The following is an 18,601-nucleotide window of genomic DNA, read 5'->3' on the forward strand; positions in this document are numbered from 1 at the left end:
CTCATGACCTCCACACAAGCATCATAGCACGTGTACACACACACAAATAAACAAGTTAATAATAGTAAGACATTTTAAAGATAAATATTCCTACTGGAAATACAAAGATAAGAGATTTCTAATTTTTTACTTTAAACTATGGCTTATTTTGTTATGGTGATTTGAAGATTTGTTTAACCCAAATCTTAATAATGATGTTTGGCTTTTGAGAAAGGAGACCAGAAGGGACTCTTGTTCAAAAGTTGTTGTAAATGCTATTGTGAGATTTCTGAGAACTCTGTGTTTATTCTCAATCCTACTAATTAAGAGGATGATGGTACCACTTCGTAGAAAGTTTATTAGATGACTCCAAACTCTTAAGGCAAAAGTAGGGCATACGATGACTTAGGTACACACAGCAGGACCGACTATGTTGGTAGTTGGTTTAGAAAAATGGTAAACAGCCTTTTATGTGACAAAATGGGATTTCAGAGAAATTAAAATTTTTCTGTTTATAGTTTTTTAGGTATTAAAAATGCACTGAACACATTGGTCTATCTGCAGAAAACAACATTGTGCTGAAAATGCCTCTTTCTGTTTCAGTGAGTTTCTGGCTGATCAAGCTGCCTGTTATGTTCAGGCTATACAGTGGATCTTACACTATTACTATCATGGAGTCCAGTCCTGGAGCTGGTAAAGGCATCTCATTTATACATCTCTTTCCTTCTATTTCTACTTAATCTTCATATATCTATACAGTCAAGTTTAAATTAAATATGGTCTTTATAAATAACAATATTTTAAAGACTAAGAAAGTATTTATAGCCCTATTCTTTGTTAATCTAAAGTTGCAAAATTCTGTATCAGTCTATATCAAAATGGGCTAGGGAAATAGCTTACAATAAAGCACTTGAATGAGGTTCTGGATTCAAACTCTAAGACTAGAGAAGTCTGGGGTTTATTTCCTAGTGCTACCAGAAAAATAAAAATAATCGTTATGAATAATAGAGCCTTAACAATAGTTTTTTAGTCTGGGTGATAGTTACATGAGGGTGTCTACAAGATTCTCTCCTTTTTTATGTACTCAAAAACAGTTCTCTTTGGGAGGAATAATTTCTAAAGAACGAACCACTTAAATGTGTGGCTGAAGCAGTGAAATAAAGGCATTGCTTGTGTTACTAACAATAGTAATATAATAATTCTCTATTTCCCTAGTGTTTCCTGTAGTGGTCAGATTTTGTCCCTGACAAATTTCCTGACAGGACAACCTAAAAGAGGAGAGATCATTTGACTCGTGGTTTTAGGCTTCAGTTTATGCTCAGCCAGATCCATTTCCTTTTGGCTATGAGGAAACTAAGCATTGTGACAGGGTGTGCATGGAGGAGGCCTGGGACAAGATACAGCCCCTCAGGACATTGTCCCAGTGGCCCAAATCTAACTAGTCCCACCTCCTAAAGTTTCTAGAACCTCCCAAATAGCACATGAGGTGGGAACTGGGCTTCTGTACATGAGTATTGTGGGGATCTCAAAACAATAACGAGAAAATTACTCTGCCCATTCATTAAAATACAAAAAACAAAAACAAAAACAAAACAAAACAAAAAACCAGGCATAGCCGCTTGTATCTGTAAGCCCCACCACTTGAGAGGCCAAGCTATGAGAATCACCACAAGTTCAAGTTCAGGGTCATCTATACCACATAGCAAGATTTTGCCTAAGGAAGAAAGGAAGGAAGCAAAAAATAAACTCAAATTATAATACACCATATAGTAAAGGTACTGTGGTGATAACTGTTTCATTTGTCTTCAGAGCACTTGTGGTAGACTCCCTTTCAGCCCATCATCAAGGGGCTCAAAACAGTGCAAAATGATGTGGCATTAAGTATTAATTCTCTTATTAGTCAGTTCTGAAAAGAAATTATTACAGAGTGTAACACATTCTCAGAGGCTCTCTCAAGAACATTATGAATCAAGAGATCTTTATTTGTGATTTTTCTTAAAGGCTACATGTCAGTTGTTCCTTTTCAACTGCCAATCAGTAAAATTGGGTATATCAAAACCATATTTTCATACACTCAAGGTAAACAATAATTTCTTTGCTACAAATGAAATTAAAGCTTAGAAAGTTTAAGTAATCATCCCAAGATTGTACAAAAGTCAGGTCAGGCCTGTCTGTTTAGAACCTCAATGTATTTTACACTATTCCATATGCCCTTCTGCCTTGTAAACTTTCTTGTCTGGTAGAGCTATGTGCCATAATTAAGGAATGTGAAAGTCTTAGGTAGACCAGTTGGCTAAGCAGGTCAAGGCTCTTTCCATCAAGCTTAACAACTTGAGTTCAATGACTGGGACCCACATCATAAAGAGAGCTGACTCCCATGGGTTGTCCTCTGACATCCACATGAATGCACATCCCCATGTACAGAACTAATAAAATGTCATTTAAAATTTTTTTAGTCTTTCCCTCTTTTCCTTTGTCTATAACCCAAGTCTCTTATCTCCCTACATCCAATGATTCAAACACCTAGAGAATATAGACATGTCTTTAATTTTATGTTCAAAGCCTTATTAAAGTATGTCTAGTTAAAGGTGGGAAGATACAATAACAGAATGTGTGTGGTTGATTGGTTTCATCTTTATCACAAATACAGTTATGTGAACGCTGCTTCAAAGATAAACGCTTTTAGTACTGGCTGATAATGGCTGTTCTTCTTTATTAGGGCCTGATCAGAGCTCTTAGTAGATACTGAGTACCAGCCCTTTGCTTAGAGGCCTCTGGTTCAAGTGATTTGACTGAAGCTTCCTAACCACCCCATATTTGGGAGTTAAAAAGCAGCTTTCCAGTGCATAGTCCCACTGGGGAAACAGTTAACAAAGTTGCAGTTTTGAGGCCAATCCTGGCTGCATAGGTGAAACCCTATGTATAAGCCCCCTCCCCATATGTGTGTATATGTATGTATATAAATATATATGAGAACATATACATACACATATATATGCATATATTTTTTCATATATGTAGTTACTGCTATCAGGTCAGCTAAACTTTATGAAGCTGCTGATTCCTTATATTCAAGTGATAGAATTATGGATGATATGTTTTTAATTATTCCATGTTTTATTAAACAAATGTAGGAAAATGTTTAAACTGCCATTTTCTATAAAGTTTTCAGTTTAAAACTCATTTTCCCCACAGGTATTACCCCTATCATTACGCACCCTTCCTGTCTGATATCCGCAATATCAGTACACTCAAGATTCACTTTGAACTGGGCAAGCCCTTCAAGCCGTTCGAGCAGCTCCTCGCTGTGCTTCCGTCAGCCAGTAAGACTTTGCTTCCCACATGCTACCAGGTGGGTTTTACAAGTGAGTGACTTTCTTACTGTTCTTGTTCTAAGGATTTAACTCCTTTTATATTATGTGTATGAGTGTTTGCCAATGTGTGTGTATAGATCTATGTACCATGTGTTTCCCTGGTGCCCACAAAAGCCAGATGAGGGCACTGGGCACCATAAAACTGAAGCTGTGAGCTCCCACGTAGGTTCTGGGAAGACAGGGTTTTTAACCCCTGAGCCACCTCTCCAGCTCCTTATATTCATTTTTTGCATTTAATTCTTCATATAAACATTGCTGGAAAATTCTGTAAACATCGCTTCCCAAATTAATATAATAAACACATTTTTATTTATCTTAGTATTTTCAGTTTTTTCATTTACTTTTGGTTTTTGGCTTTTTTTTCAAGATGGTTTCTCTGTGTAGCCTGGCTATCCTAGAACTCATTCTATAGACCAGTCTAGCCTTGCACTCAGATATCCTCCTGCCTTTATCTACCAAGTGCTAGAATTAAAGGCATGTGCCACCATTCATCATTTTTATTTTCAGTTAAATGCACCATTTTAGCAAATCTTTGACAGTGAATCCACTCACTTTTAATTATAATCATGGGCTTTTCCATCTGCACTTCAGTTCCTGAATCACAACTCAGAGGCCTAATATTAATAATATTAATATTAATATAAATGCCTAGACTTTAAGCTAGCTGGTTCCCCATTAACTCTTAACTTAATATCTAACCCCAGTTCAGCTTCAGGGTTGGTTTCCTCTTCTTGGCTACTTGTATCTGTCTCCTCCCTCCCTGGTTGTGGGCAGTAATCCTCTCTTCTGACTCTTCCTAACCAGGAGTCCCACCTTCTAATCCTGCCGTAACATACTGGCCAGTAGCTTTTTATTGTTGCTTCCACACAGAGCACAGGAGATTATCCCTACATTCTGCTGACTTTTTTTTTTTAATGCAAGCTCTATAAACTTTTCAGTGCCTAGTTTATTCATTTTTCAACACTTTAAGCACATCTTTATTTCTACATGAAAAAATTAACCTAAAACAGGTCAAATGCCATCTCCTCTTCTACATATTGAAAGATGAATTCCTGTTCTCTTAAATCCCCTATTAGAGTGAGGACAATTCCAATGAGTCATTATCATAAGTATTACCTCAGGATATGGGTATGTTTTTAAGCATTCCATTTGACACATTGAAGGACTGTCCTCTTGTTAGCATATTTCATATAGCAAGAGGAAGGGCAGGGTCTCTGCCATCACATTCTCTTACTAAGCAGAGTATGTAGGTAATTGTTATTCGGCTTTCCTAGGACTATATCTGTGCCTCTAACTCCATGCCTGGTCTCACAACCTGGGATAGTTGCAAACACCGTCACCCATTGCTCCTCTAACATTGTCATAGCCCTTCTTAAATATCTTAGGTGTGGTCTTTTGTTTGTTCCTTCAGCTACATTAAGCTTTGATAGCCTTCTATTGTTAGCCAATAAGTAGGTTAGAAGCACAATTATTTAGTGTTCATGTAATGGCAATTAAATTTTAGATTATCACCTTAGGAATATGCTACTTTATTTTTAATTTTTTAATCTTCCCTTTTCATTTTCAATGCTTTTTTTGCATAAGACACTGATATGGTTTCTTTGTCTACCCTTTTTATAAAATATAATAAAAACCTATTATTAGCCTCTTATTAATGGCATTGTGGTCTTAGATTTGACTTTTTATATTATTTTGATGTTAGTAATCATATTACTAGAATCAATTGATTAGGAATGGAAGTAAATTATTAATTTGAGATTGAGATGGAGAACTGTTGGAATTCTGTGAAAGGAAATGAACTTATAAGAAAATAGAACTTAGTTGGTACATCTTATAAAATGAAAAGACAATAGAAAAATAAAAATGGGGCTGGCAAGAATCTCAGAATTAAAGACACATACTGCCACACCTGGAGAATTGAGTCCCCAGTATCCACATAGTCAAGGAGAGAGCTGACGCCCACAAGTTGTCCTCTGACCTCCATAACATACACCATGAACATGCGCACCGTGACACATGGGAGCATACATACAAATACATAATTGTAATAAAAGTTCCTATGTTAAAAATGACAGAATTAAAGCTAATATTAGCTGGGGAAGGGGGGTGTATACCTATAATTCCAACATTCTTGAAGCTGAGGTGGGAGCATCTTGAGTTCAAGGCTACCGTGGACTACTTAGATTATGTTTCAAGACAGGGATTGAGAAAGAGAGAGCGAGAAGTAACTCATAGTAAAGGTAGTTTTGCTTCATAACTAAATTAAAGAAACAGGAAAAATGAGTAGCAATACAGTTGAAATTCTTACAGTTTGCTGAACAAGCTGTCACAGGCTTGTAATCCGACAGTGGAGGCTAAGACCAAGTAGATTTTAACTTCAAGACTAGTGACATGCTATCTCAGAAAAAAGGAAAAAAATTAATTGAAAATTATAATGTACTAAATACATTGTTGCAACCTAGTAAAGTAAGGAAATATTCTAAGTACCTTAATGAAAAGTTATAATAATATTATCTCTCATAACTCAGCTCTCCCGTTTATATTTTCACAGCATTTGATGACCAGCGAAGACTCGCCAATTATAGAATATTATCCACCTGATTTTAAAACTGATCTAAATGGAAAACAACAGGAATGGGAAGCCGTGGTATTAATACCCTTTATTGATGAGGTCAGTATGTGAAATAATTACACATAAACACATAGTCTTTTTATATGAGGCAGGCAAAGATAATCTTAGGTCTAATTCTTCAAATACCATCAGACATCTTGTTTTTGGAGCTTGCCTCCTACAGACCTTCCTATCTCTTTCTACCTAGCCTTTAGATTGTGTCACCATGTTTGTATGATTGTATGTGTCACCATGCCCAGCCTTTCATATGGGCAAGTTTGGAATCAAACTCTGATCTTGATGGTTTTTATATCTATTACCAACTAAACTTGTCTCCCCGGCCCCATCATCTGTTGTTTTGATGATGGTCATTCTAATTGGGGTGAGATAGACTATGAGTTCTTTTCATTTTTCTTTCCCTAATGGCTAAGGCTGTTGAGCATGTTTTCATATATTAGCTATTTGGGTTAATTCTTTAGAGAACTGTCTGTCCAGTTTATTTCCCTACCTATTAAATTGACTTTTTTATATGTAATTTTTGAGAGTCACTCTAGATTCTAGATATTAATTCCCTCACAGATGTATAGTTAGCAAAAATTTTCTTCCATTTTTTGTAGGCTCTCTTTGCAGATTGTTTTCTTTACTATTAAAAAGTCTCAATCTCGAAATTATCTTAATTTCGGGGCTGGAGAGATGGCTCAGCGGTTAAGAGTACTGACTGCTCTTCCAGAGGTCCTGAGTTCAAATCCCTGTAACCACATGGTGGCTCACAGCCATCTGTAATGAGATCTGATGCCCTCTTCTGGTGTGTCTGAAGACAGCTACAGTGTACTTATATATTAAATAAGTCTTTTTTTTTTAAAAATCTTAATTTCACTCAATCTTAGTTTTGAATTCTTAGGATCATATCCTGTGTTCATGGGGTCCTTTCAGAAAGTCTTTCCCACCTGCTGTTTAGGGACGTCTTATTCTTTTATTTCTAAAGCCTGGAAGTGATATTTATTTGAGATAACTAATGTTTTTCTTTAATATAAGCACTTGTAAGTCATCAGTTTTCATTTTTAAACTCCCTTAGCTGTACGTCAGAATGTGCAGTATGCCAGGCCTCTATTTTAAATTGATTGTAGAAACTTTTAAAATTCTTCCATGATATCTTCAGTTGCCCACTTCATGCAAGTTTATTTCATTCAGTTTCCATATATATGTATAGTTTTCATAGTTTCTCTTTGCTATTGAGTGCTATTATCATTCCACTATAATCTGATAGGATACAAGGAACTATTTTGATTCACTTTTTTATGACTTTTTGAGATGTTCTCATAGTCCAGACTTGATTTGTTGTGTAGCTGAGAATAACCTTAAACTGTCCCTCTAGTCTCTGCCTCCCAAGTGCTAGGTCAGCTGGACACCGCATATCTTCATTCTTTTATATTTGTGAAGACTCAATTTGTGGCCTAGAATGTGGTCTTAGATGGTCCCATGGGCTGCTGAGAAGAATGTATATTTGATATCCTTTGTAGGTAAATACCTCATATGTCCATTTGGTCTTGGTGCAGTTTAACTCTGGAGTTTCTCTGTTAATTTTTGGGTTGATGAGAATGCAGTACTAAAGTCATCTCTACTGGACAGGGTTCTGAGAAGGAGAACTTACAGAATAAGTATATTTGTGAGATCTATTGGAATGACTTACAGACAACAGCCCAGCTAATCCAACAATAGCTGGCTGTAGTTTCTTAGTCCACAAGGGTGGATATCTTGCTAGTCTTCAGTTTATGTTAGAATCCCAAAAAGTAGGCCCCAATGCCAGTGAAGGAATAGACATACTAGCAAGGTGAGGACAAGCAAGCAGAGAGCAAAAGTTTCCTTCTTCCATGTCCTTAATTAGGCTTCCAGCAGAAGGTGTGGCCCAGATTAAAGTGTATCTTCCCTCCTCAAGATCCAGATCAAATGTATCTTCCGACCTCAAAGGTCCAGTCTAGAAGTGGATTCATCTTAGCAAAAATAATCTCTCATAGGTGTGCCCTGCATTTCTAGACTGTAGTTCAATCTAGATTATGGGTCGTTCCAGATGTAGCCTAGCTGACAACCAAAAATAGCAACCATAGTCATCATTATTATTCTATCAAGACCTTTGAGACGTTTTTTGACTATCGGTGTTTATTTTATGAAATTAAGAGCTGAAACATTTAGTGGATGTATCTCAATCATTATATCATCTTGATTAATATTCCCTTAATATATAATGGTCTTGTTATCTTTTCTAATTTTGAAATCTACCCTTTCAAATATGAGATTATGTATATAAGCTTTTTTTTTTCTTCTATTCACTTGACAGGCCGACTTGGAGTCCTGATCACAATTTGTGGGTGCCTTTGCCAGTGAGGTGTTTCTTGGAGAAAACAAACAGTTGGGTTCTGTTTTTCAGTCCAGTCAGCTATAGTCTGCATATCTTGTTGTTGGTCTCCTCCTCCTCCTCCTTCTCCTCCTCTTCTTTTTCTTTTTCTTTTTCCTCTTCTTCTTCTTCTTCTTCTTCTTCTTCTTCTTCTTCATTTATTTATTTATTTACAGCTAAGGTTATTACTGAAGAAGGTTTGCTAATTTCTGTAGTTTTCTCAGTATTTTTGGTGGTGGTTGTTGTGTTTTTATTAAAACACCAGGTTGGTTGGATCAGGTTTGTTCTCTTTTCTCCTCTATTAGTGTTAAAGGTTTTCTGGTTTTCTGTGTTGAATCATAGATTCTTTCTTACTTTTCTTTCATCTGACTCCCCACACATGTGCCACAGCATGTATGCATATATGTACATGTGTTCATACATAATAATTTAATTTTAAAAAATAAAAATGGGACTGGAGAGATGGCTTAGCAGTTAAGAACACTGACTGCTTTTCCATGAGACCTAGGTTCAATTCCAGCACCCACATGGCCACTCACAGCCATCTGTAACTCCAGTTTCAGGGAATCCAGTGCCCTCCTCTCGCCTCCTCAGGCAACAGGAACATGCATAGTACACAAATTTATATGCAAACAGAACACCTGTACACATAAGTAAACCAAAAATGAAAAAATGAAACCAATCATCAAGTGGAGAGTGCCAGAGGAAGACACATTGGTGATAACCTCTCAAACAGGCAAGCATGCCTGTGTGTGTGCACAAGTCAGTAAATCAATGAACAAATGAACTTAAATGTTTACAAACAGGTCTGTGCTTTTAGTTTTTATATCAGTTCCTTTTATTTTATGAATTCTTAGTTTTGGTAGTTTTTATCTCTTGATAGCACCACATCCCCAGCTAGGCATGCTTCTTTTTGAGTCATAACCTGCCTTTTCTTAGACGTGAGTCTACTTTTTCTTATCCTAAGTTTTCTTTACACTGTGGTAGCTTCTGGTTTGCCTTCTTACTTGGTAGTTTCTTCTCTCTGGACCTTTTGTTGTTTATTTTTGTCTCTGGTGTTTTATAACAAGCTAGTGCATAACTTGATAGTAACTAAGAATGACACTGAACTCTCATTTTGCTCTTATTTGCTCTGTGAGTGTGTGTGTACGCACACGTGTATGCATGCACTCATTCATGACATATTGTACAGGTAGACGTCAAAACAACCTATGAGAGTTGATTATCTCCCTCTATCATATATGTGTCCCAGGGACTGAACTCAGATCATCAGACTGGCAGGCAGCAAGTGCTCTACCTGTTGAACCATCCATCAGCCCAAGATTTTACTTTTTCAGAGCAACATAGTATACAAAGAAGAAAACACTTTTCTGTATGTTGAGATTATGGGATTTTTTTAATCTTTTACCATTTTTTATATCAGAAGCGATTGTTGGAAGCCATGGAGACATGTAACCACTCCCTCAAGAAGGAAGAAAGGAAGAGAAACCAACACAGTGAGTGCCTAATGTGCTGGTATGATAGCGACACAGAGTTCACCTACTCCTCTCCATGGCCAGAAAAGTTCCCTGCCATAGAACGCTGCAGTACAAGGTAATAGTGCCTGCTCTCTTTTCCCAACCGTAGAACGAAGAGCTCTCACATAGACACAGGCTTGAATAGCTGTGAGAAGAGTTCATGTTTGTGACAGTTAATTGATATTCAAAAACCTATCTTAGTTCAAGCGGATAGTCCTAGCTACTTAGGAGTCTGAGGTAGAAGGCCCTTGTTTGAGTCCAGGAGTTCAAAGCCAGCAGTATACCATGTCCCGTCTCAGAATGAAAGTACCAATTAGTAAGCTGCACCCCGCTCCGTCCCTCATGTCATTCTCCTCTTTGAGCAAGTGCTTGTCTCTCCCCTTCTACTACAGTACATATTTTTTCTTCCTAGTATAACTCTGTACTTTATAGACAATTTCTGTTTTAAATGTGTGCGGCGTTTTGTCTTTATTGTCCATGTCATTGTCCATGTCTCTGTCCCCAGCATTGCTCTCTAACTAGTCTCTGTCCCCAGCGTTGCTCTCTAACTAGTCTCTGTCCCCAGCATTGCTCTCTAACTAGTCTCTGTCCCCAGCATTGCTCTCTAACTAGTCTCTGTCCCCAGCGTTGCTCTCTAACTAGTCTCTGTCCCCAGCATTGCTCTCTAACTAGTCTCTGTCCCCAGCGTTATGCTTTAACTCGCCTTCTTACTATCACCAACTACTCAACCACAGACAAGAAAAATCAAGGACCCCTATTTTGCTCCTTCAATTTTTTTTTCATTTTCTTCCCATTGTAATGCCATTCCCATTTTTTCTCTTTTCTTAACTTCCCTGAAAATATTGTTTGTTTAATTACAGCTGAGTAAACATTTTCAGTTGTAGTACATATTGTTTGTAAAAGTAAAACAAAACATAAACTAGACTGTGAAATGTTAGTCTTTTAGAACGTGAAAGAGGTTGATATTATGCTTTGTTTCCCTTTGTGTATAAGTTGATATCTCTCTCTCTCTCTCTCTCTCTCTCTCTCTCTCTCTCTTTCTCTCTCTCTCTTTCTCTCTCCCTCAGTCATTCTGCACTTGTATTTATTCATTTATTTTGAGATAGATTCTCTCACTGAACCTGGAATTACCAGTTTTGTTAGACTGGCTAGCCAACAAGCGCAGGGATCCTCCTGGCCCCACACTGGAACTCACAGACATGCTGCTACACCTGCCTTTTAAATGAATTCTGGGCATTGAACTTAGGTCAATGCTTGGGAGGCAAGCATTTTACTGCCTGAGCCATCTCCTTGCCCCTCAGTTGTCAAAAGTAAATTATATATAGCTTGTCCTAAATTAGCAGGATAAAAAACCTTTACTTAGTGATCTACAGGCCTAACAATATCTAGACTAGTAATAAGAGGGAAGCTGGATTGCTCTTATTTCTCTGTTTATGTTTGCTTTTCTTTAGTGTTTTGACATTAAATTTCTGGGGTTTTTTTATATTTGTGTGTGTGTGTGTGTGTGTGTGTGTGTGTGTGTGTGTGTGTGTGTAAGGCTGTCTGTACATGCATGTTTATGAACAAGTCTGCTACAAGTATATGGAAATCAAAGGACAACTTTTGGGAATCAGTTCTCTTTACCATGTGGGTTCTAGAAAGTGCCTTTACCCATTTCATTGCTCCTGATTTGTTCCTTGTTGGGTTGGGTGCTTGGTTGGTTTTTCCTGTGAGACAGGATTTTATTCTATAGTTCAGAATAGCATTGAACTCAAAACAATCTAACTACCTCAGCCTCCCTAGTTTGAGATTATATAAACCACTATGCCTGTATTTTCTTTAAAGGAATAGTTCTTGTGTGTGTGTGTTGCTGCTGCTGCTGCTGCTGCTGCTGGTGCGGGTGGTGCTGGTGCTGATGCTGGTGGATTTTTATATAGGGCCTCACTGTTCTTCTTAGACTTGCTTAGAACTCCTTCTGTAATTCACACTGTCCTGAACTTGCCTTCTGCCTCTGCTTCTCAGGTACTGGAATTACAGACATATGCCACTATACATGTCTCTTTTAAAGGAACAGTAATTTTTGTGAAATAATCAAAAAAAGTTGAAATCTAAAATTGCTTATAATGTTTGAATTTTAAGTTAAATACTTTGATTTATTTTCTAGGTATAAAATAATATCATTAGATGCTTGGCGCGTAGACATAAACAAGAACAAAATAACCAGGGTTGACCAGAAGGCATTATATTTCTGTGGATTCCCTACTTTGAAACACATCAAACATAAAGTCAGTGGCTATTTAATTCAGACTTTTTTCACTTTATTAAAAGTGAAGTGATTATAAAGAATTAAAATTAAAATTTTTGAATTCTTTTAAAGTTTTTTTTGAAGAAAAGTGGTGTTCAAGTATTCCAGCAGAGTAGTCGTGGTGAAAACATGATGTTGGAAATCACAGTGAATGCAGAACCAGATGAACTCGTAAGTACTTTGTTTATTATTTATTTATTTATTTGCTTGTCTATTTATAGAATATTTGCCATGCATAAAACTGCTTATATCTGCCACGCTGTTTATGTGCCGTAACTCAGATTCAGCTTTCAAAATGGTCCTAAAAGCCTTTCTAAGGAGCACCATGAATGCAGTCTGGAGAGGATAGGGTTGTGGTTAGGGACGGGTGTCAGTGAGCAGACGCTCGAGCTAGGTGCTGAGAGGGTCAGGACAGGGAGGGAAAGGCATTCTTGTTGAAGGAAGTATTATCAACTTCAAAATAAATAGCTGTGAGGTGTTATCCTTTTTCTTTTAACCTTTATGTCTAACAGAGAAACTGAAACAGACTGTGGAGGATCTTGAATACCAGGTTAAGGAGTTTGGATTTTCCCTCCTGTGACTGTTATTTTGAAATTGATATCTTCATGAAGATTAATCTTATAGTAATATTCTAGAGTAAGTTGAAAAAAGAAAAAAAGAATAGTAAAGCCTACAAGTTGAGTTTGTAGCCGTAATCGATGAGGATATAAGTGAAGTAACAGTAGATCTAGAAGGACAGTAGTAACTGATTGCATCCGAGCCAGTGAGCTAGAATGTAATAGTAGCAAGAAAAGTTAAATAGGGAAGTTTTTGGATTGGGAGATTAATCATGATCAAATCTTAAGATGGTTACTAAGATTCCTAACTAGAGCTACCCTGGTACCCTTTCTTAACCAGCGTTTCACAAAGATGGAACTCAGTTTAAAAAGCTGCTTACACACCTAAAATTCCTCAAGCTAGAGGTTGGAGATACCTGTTGTTGGCGTAAGTTCCTAGCAGATGACTTATGGCTGAGGCCTTGAAATTTATTTCCCAAAACAAGGTTACATTCAATGTTCACGATCTCAACATTAAAGAAAATGCCTGGGCTGGGGAGATGACTTGAATTGTCACTCGTGGAGAAGACCTAGGTTTGGTTCTAAGGACCTACAACCATCTCTAAGTCCAAGGTATCTAATGCTATCTTGTGGCTTCTGTAGGCACCAAGCACGCTTGGTGTGAACATAAATGCATGTAAGCAAAACACTCATACACATAAATAAGTCTCTTTTTTAAAATATTTGTTTATTTATTTATTATGTATACAGGGTTCTGTCTGCATGTATGCCTGCAGGCCAAAAGAGGGCACCAGATTACAGTATAGATGGTTGTGAACCACCATGTGAATGATTGCTGGGAATTGAACTCAGGATGTCTAGAAGAGCATCCAGTACTCTTAACCTCTGAGCCATTTCTCCAGCCCAAATAAATCTTTTTTTAAAAAAATCAAATGAAAGGGAAAAATGAAATATCCACAATCATAAAGACTGCAAAGGAGCTAGTTAAAGTGACATTGAGAACACAGAAATTACAAGGAATGATTCCCAAGTTAAGTGGTATCACAAAGACCTGGGGCTAAAGCTTTATGTTGCAAAACCTCGAAGGAGTAAAAACTGAAACACTGGTGGAATTGCATTGCAGTGCATTGGTTTATGCAGGAGTTCAGTTCTTAAAGACGGGAGATAGAAGAATGGGTGCATAGAGAGTAAAGGAGGCAGACAGGCAGGCATTAAGTCCTTGACTAAGAAAGCTGTGATTGGAGCTGGAGAGATGGCCCAGCAGTTAAGAGTGCTTGCTGTTTTGTGGAGGCCCAGAGTATTATTTCCAGTGCCCATTTTCGGCCACTGCAACTCCAGCTTCTGGAATCTGGTGCCCACTCTGGTACCTCACACCAGTCATATGTACATAGAAAATAACAGTGGACTTTCTAGCTGCTACATGTCTTTAGTCCCAGCTCTCCCAGAGGCAGAGGCAGAGGCAGAGGCAGAGGCAGGTGGATCTCTGTAAGTCTAAGGCCAGCCTTATCTCCATACTTCCAGCCAACCAGAGCCACATATCAAAACCTTGTCTCAAAAAGAAAAATAAAAAAGAGAGAGACTTTTAAAAAAAATTACTTTTATTAGTACAAAAGAGAGGTGAAAGCATAAGGATAGGCAACGAAGAGGAAGAATCCAGGAAGAGTATCTACAGAAGACAGTAGAGGAAGAATCCAGGAAGAATGTCTACAGAAGACAGAAGAGGAAGAATCCAGGAAGAGTATCTAGATCTCCTGGGATGAGAGACTTTTTTAATGGATGACATAGTAGTGGACTTCACATATAGCTTCAGGAAGAATTAATCTGGGAGAGAAAGGTGCTTTTTTTCAAAACTTAACTGAAAATAGTGGGCTAAGATAAAATAGTGGGCTAAGATAAAATTAATATAGACAAAAGAAAGAATAATTGAGGGACTTAGTTCTAATGTTGACCCTTGCTTTCTTTGACAGCATTGTTTTTCTGTACTTTTAGATGTTCACCTTAAGAAAAATCTGATTATTGAACAGAATATAAAAATAATCCTCGGGGCTGGGGATTTAGCTCAGTGGTAGAGCGCTTACCTAGGAAGCGCAAAGCTCTGGGTTCGGTCCCCAGCTCCAAAAAAAAGAACCAAAAAAAAAAAAAAAAAATCCTCTCTTACTGCTTAAAAATTTTTTGTTTCTGTTTTAAGAAAGGACCTAATGTATCCCAGGCTGGCCTCAAATTCTCTAAATAGGGCTGGAGAGATGGCTCAGTGGTTAAGAGCACTGACTGCTCTTCCAGAGGTCCTGAGTTCAATTCACAGCAACATGGTGGTTCACAACCATCTGTAATGAGATCTGATGCCCTCTTCTGGTGTGTCTGAGGACAGCTACAGTGTACTTATATAGAATAAATAAATAAATCTTTTTTTAAAATTCCCTAAATAAGTGAGGAATACCTTGAAGTCCAGATCCTCTTGCTTCTTTCCCTAGTTTAGGATAAAAAGCAGACACCACTGTGCTCTGTTCTGTAGGAGTGAGGATTGAACTCTAGGCTTAATGGATGCTAAGAAAGCCCTCTACCAACTCAGCTGGGACTGTAGCTTTGCTAACAGAGTACCTTCCTGGGATGCGCAAAGCCCTGGGTTAAATCCCCAGAACCACACTAAACTAAATACATCTGTGCTCCCAGTACTTGATGAGTACAAGCAGGAAATTCAACATAATTCTAGGTACATAGCAAGTTCCAGGCCATCCTAGGCTTCATGAAAACATTCTTGTCTCAAAACAAATAACAAACAAACAAACAAATATAATTTTAAAGATAAATAAAATTTATGTTTAAACTTTAGTTTCTTTTTAAAGCTGAAATCTTTAGGATACTACTTAATGTAGAATATTTTATAGGATTTTACACTATTATGTATATTGTTTTCTTTATTTCCAATATTTCAAGGAAGACATTTTACATTCTGTTCATAAAGGAAAACATAATTTGATCAGTTTTTCTGAAAGAAATAAAGCCAAAATTTGGAACTATGTCCCCTAACTTCTTTTTTTTTTTTTAATTATTTATTTATTTAATGTATGAGTACACCATAACTGTCTTCAGACACACCAGAAGAGGGCATCGGATCCCATTACAGAGCCACCATGGTTGTGAGCCACCATGTGGTTGCTGGGATTTGAACTCAGGACCTCTGGAAGAGCAGTCAGTGCTCTGAACCACTGAGCCATCTCTCCAGCCCGTCCCCTAACTTCAAATCTAATACTTGTTTTTGTTACCATGCCACATAGTGATGTGAGAAACTTCTTTTTCTTATATTTCTTAGATGCTGCCTTAAGTATCAACCAAAATGAGTCTAAAGAGAAATCACTACTACTCTTTTTCTGTCTTCTTTCTTATCAGAGAAGTAAAAAAGATAAAGATGAGTCTAACAAGTAAATTCAGAATTTTCCTAGTCAAGGGAATTTTGTTGTCACTAATCCATCTTGTTCATTGTATGATTTAAGCTAAATAGAACTGCAGAATTCGCCTCTGAAAAATTTCCTGTTGAATTTAAACCACAAGTGAACTTTTCCGGTTTTGCTTTTTAGAGTATAGAGAACATAGCTTCATCTGTGCTGGGAAAGTCAGTCTTTGTTAACTGGCCTCATCTTGAAGAAGCTAGAGTTGTGGCAGTATCAGATGGTGAAACTAAGTAAGTTACAATTCATGGTTTCTCTGTTATATCTGCTTTGCTTTTTCATAACTCATTTATTTTGATAAAATTATTATAAGAACATTTACGCTGTAGTTCAGAACTATACTCACACCACGTAAATGTCAACCACTGTTGACAGTTCGTTTTATGCATTGCTTGGGATACACATTGTATTGTGCTGGTTTCTTTTCTTCTTAGTAGGTTAGAAGTTTTATAAGCCAATTCTTTTCTAAACAATATCCATTGTGTTATTTAGCAAGTATTTCTTTCTGATAAAAATTAGTAACATATATAGCTTTTCCTTTTCCATATTCTTCCCAGATTCTATTTCAATAATACAATGATTTATTTAGTATATATGTATCTATGTATAATGGACAAGTGGCAGGGTGTTGCAGTGAAAGTCAGGGACAATATTTGGTAGTCTGTTCTCTCCTTCTAACGTAGACTCTGGGTGTTGTCTGGCCTGTGCAATAGGGTGCTTCTACCTGCTAAAATAGGTAATACGTTAGTTTTTAAAAGAAATCAATGAGAGAGAGCCTTGCTATGTGGCGCTGGTTTATCTGGAACATACTGTGTTGCCTTGTGGTTGTGTTTGTTTGATTGGTTGACTGGTTGGTTTTCGTTTTGTTTTATTCATTCATTTTATGTCTGTCTATGGGTGTTTTGCCTGCAGATATGGCTTTGTGTCATGTCTGTTGCCTGTGGAGACCAAGAGAGGGTACAGGACTGGAGTTTTAAATAGTTATTAGCTGTCATGTGAATGTTCAGGATCAAACCTAGGTCCTCTGGAAGAGCAGCCATCCTAAATACTGAACCTTCTCTCAAGTACCCCTTGCCTTACTTTTTAAGAAGAATTTTTGCCATTTTATTTAAGTTCATATTCTCTCTCTTTTTTTTTTTTTAAGATTTATTTATTTTATTTATATGAGTACACCATAGCTATTTTCAGACACACCAGAAGAGGACATCAGATCCCATTACAGATGGTTGTGAGCCACCATGTGGTTGCTAGGAATTGAACTCAGGACCTCTTGTTGAGTACTCTTAATCGCTGAGCCATCTCTCCAGCCCAAATTCATATTCTCTTAATCAAAAAATAGTAAGGCAGGTCTTTCTTGCTCTTTTTAAATTCATTTCATATAAGTCTTGTCATCGTTTTTACTTGTGTGTAGCTAAAACTAAGTTTTGTTCTGAGAAATTGGATTAGAGTTGTATTTTCTGATTATTTATTACATGACAAAAAGTATCTTCACACATAGGATTTTGGTTTTAGAAGTTTTTTGTCCACTCTCCTTTTCCCCTAGTGTGCTTTTTAATGAATGTTATTTATAAAAGGCCACTATCATTATGACTTTACTCTTGCTGGCATTAGTTTTCCTGTGAGGAATCTTGAGGATCATTTTTTGGATCTGTAAACTTTAGTTCTCTCTTTTGAATGTAGTCAAGATTGCTAATGTTTTCTTTTGAATATTTTATGGTTTATCATCTTTTACATTAAGTCAGTGATCAATTTTAAATGAATTTTTACATAATTTTACAGATTTAGGTTGTATATTTGCCCACAAACATCATTTGTTAAAGATTATCTTTGCTTTGTTGGACTGCTTTTATCAAAAGTTGGTTACAGCAGCTGGAGAGATTGAGGAACAGTTAAGAGCCCTTACACTCTTGGAGAAGACCTGAGTTTGGCTCCCCTCTCAGCACAACAGCTCGCAGCCATCCCTAATTCCAGTTGCAGGGATCCAAAGCCTCTTCTAGCCTCTTCAGGCCTTCAGGACACATATGCATGCAGACTTTCACACTTTACATATAAAAAATGAAATATATGTTTAAAAAAATAATAGAAAACAAAAGTTACAGCCTGAGAATTGGATCAATGGGAGAGCTTTTATTTACTATGCACAGAGCCCTGGCATGACAGCAACCAACGTTTTTTAAAGCTGAATGTATTCCCGTGGATGATTTTCTGGTTCTCCAGTCTACTCATGTTTATGGACTCTTTATGCCAATTTCTTGATTACTATAATTGTATGCCAAGTCTTAACATCAAAGTGATAGCAGTTGACTTTTTTTTAAAACCATTTTCTTTTTTAAATCATTAAAAATGAGGGGGTTGGGGATTTGGCTCAGTGGTAGAGCACTTGACTAGGAAGCGCAAGGTCCTGGGTTCGGTCCCCAGCCCCGGGAAAAAAAGAAAAAAAT

At 37.2% G+C, this 18,601-nt stretch overlaps 1 protein-coding gene across 15 annotated transcripts in view; it reads left to right on the forward strand.

Annotated features, from left to right (window-relative positions):
- The window catches only part of Xrn1 (5'-3' exoribonuclease 1), a 108,694-nt gene that overhangs the window by 22,817 nt on the left and 67,276 nt on the right, over positions 1-18,601 (forward strand). For 10 of the 15 annotated variants that reach the window (XR_015626490.1, XR_015626489.1, NM_001305240.1 and 7 more), the window contains 7 exon segments: positions 583-672; positions 3,175-3,331; positions 5,905-6,024; positions 9,780-9,949; positions 12,017-12,137; positions 12,230-12,328; positions 16,290-16,393. Coding sequence is in view for 13 of the 15 variants with exons in the window: in NM_001305240.1 (NP_001292169.1) it covers positions 583-672; positions 3,175-3,331; positions 5,905-6,024; positions 9,780-9,949; positions 12,017-12,137; positions 12,230-12,328; positions 16,290-16,393 (861 nt within the window). In the remaining 2 variants the exon portion in view is untranslated. 15 annotated transcript variants of the gene reach the window in all.

The sequence above is a fragment of the Rattus norvegicus genome, chromosome 8 (genome assembly GCF_021556685.1).
Source record: "Rattus norvegicus strain SHRSP/BbbUtx chromosome 8, alternate assembly SHRSP_T2T, whole genome shotgun sequence".
Taxonomy (NCBI): Eukaryota; Metazoa; Chordata; class Mammalia; order Rodentia; family Muridae; genus Rattus; species Rattus norvegicus.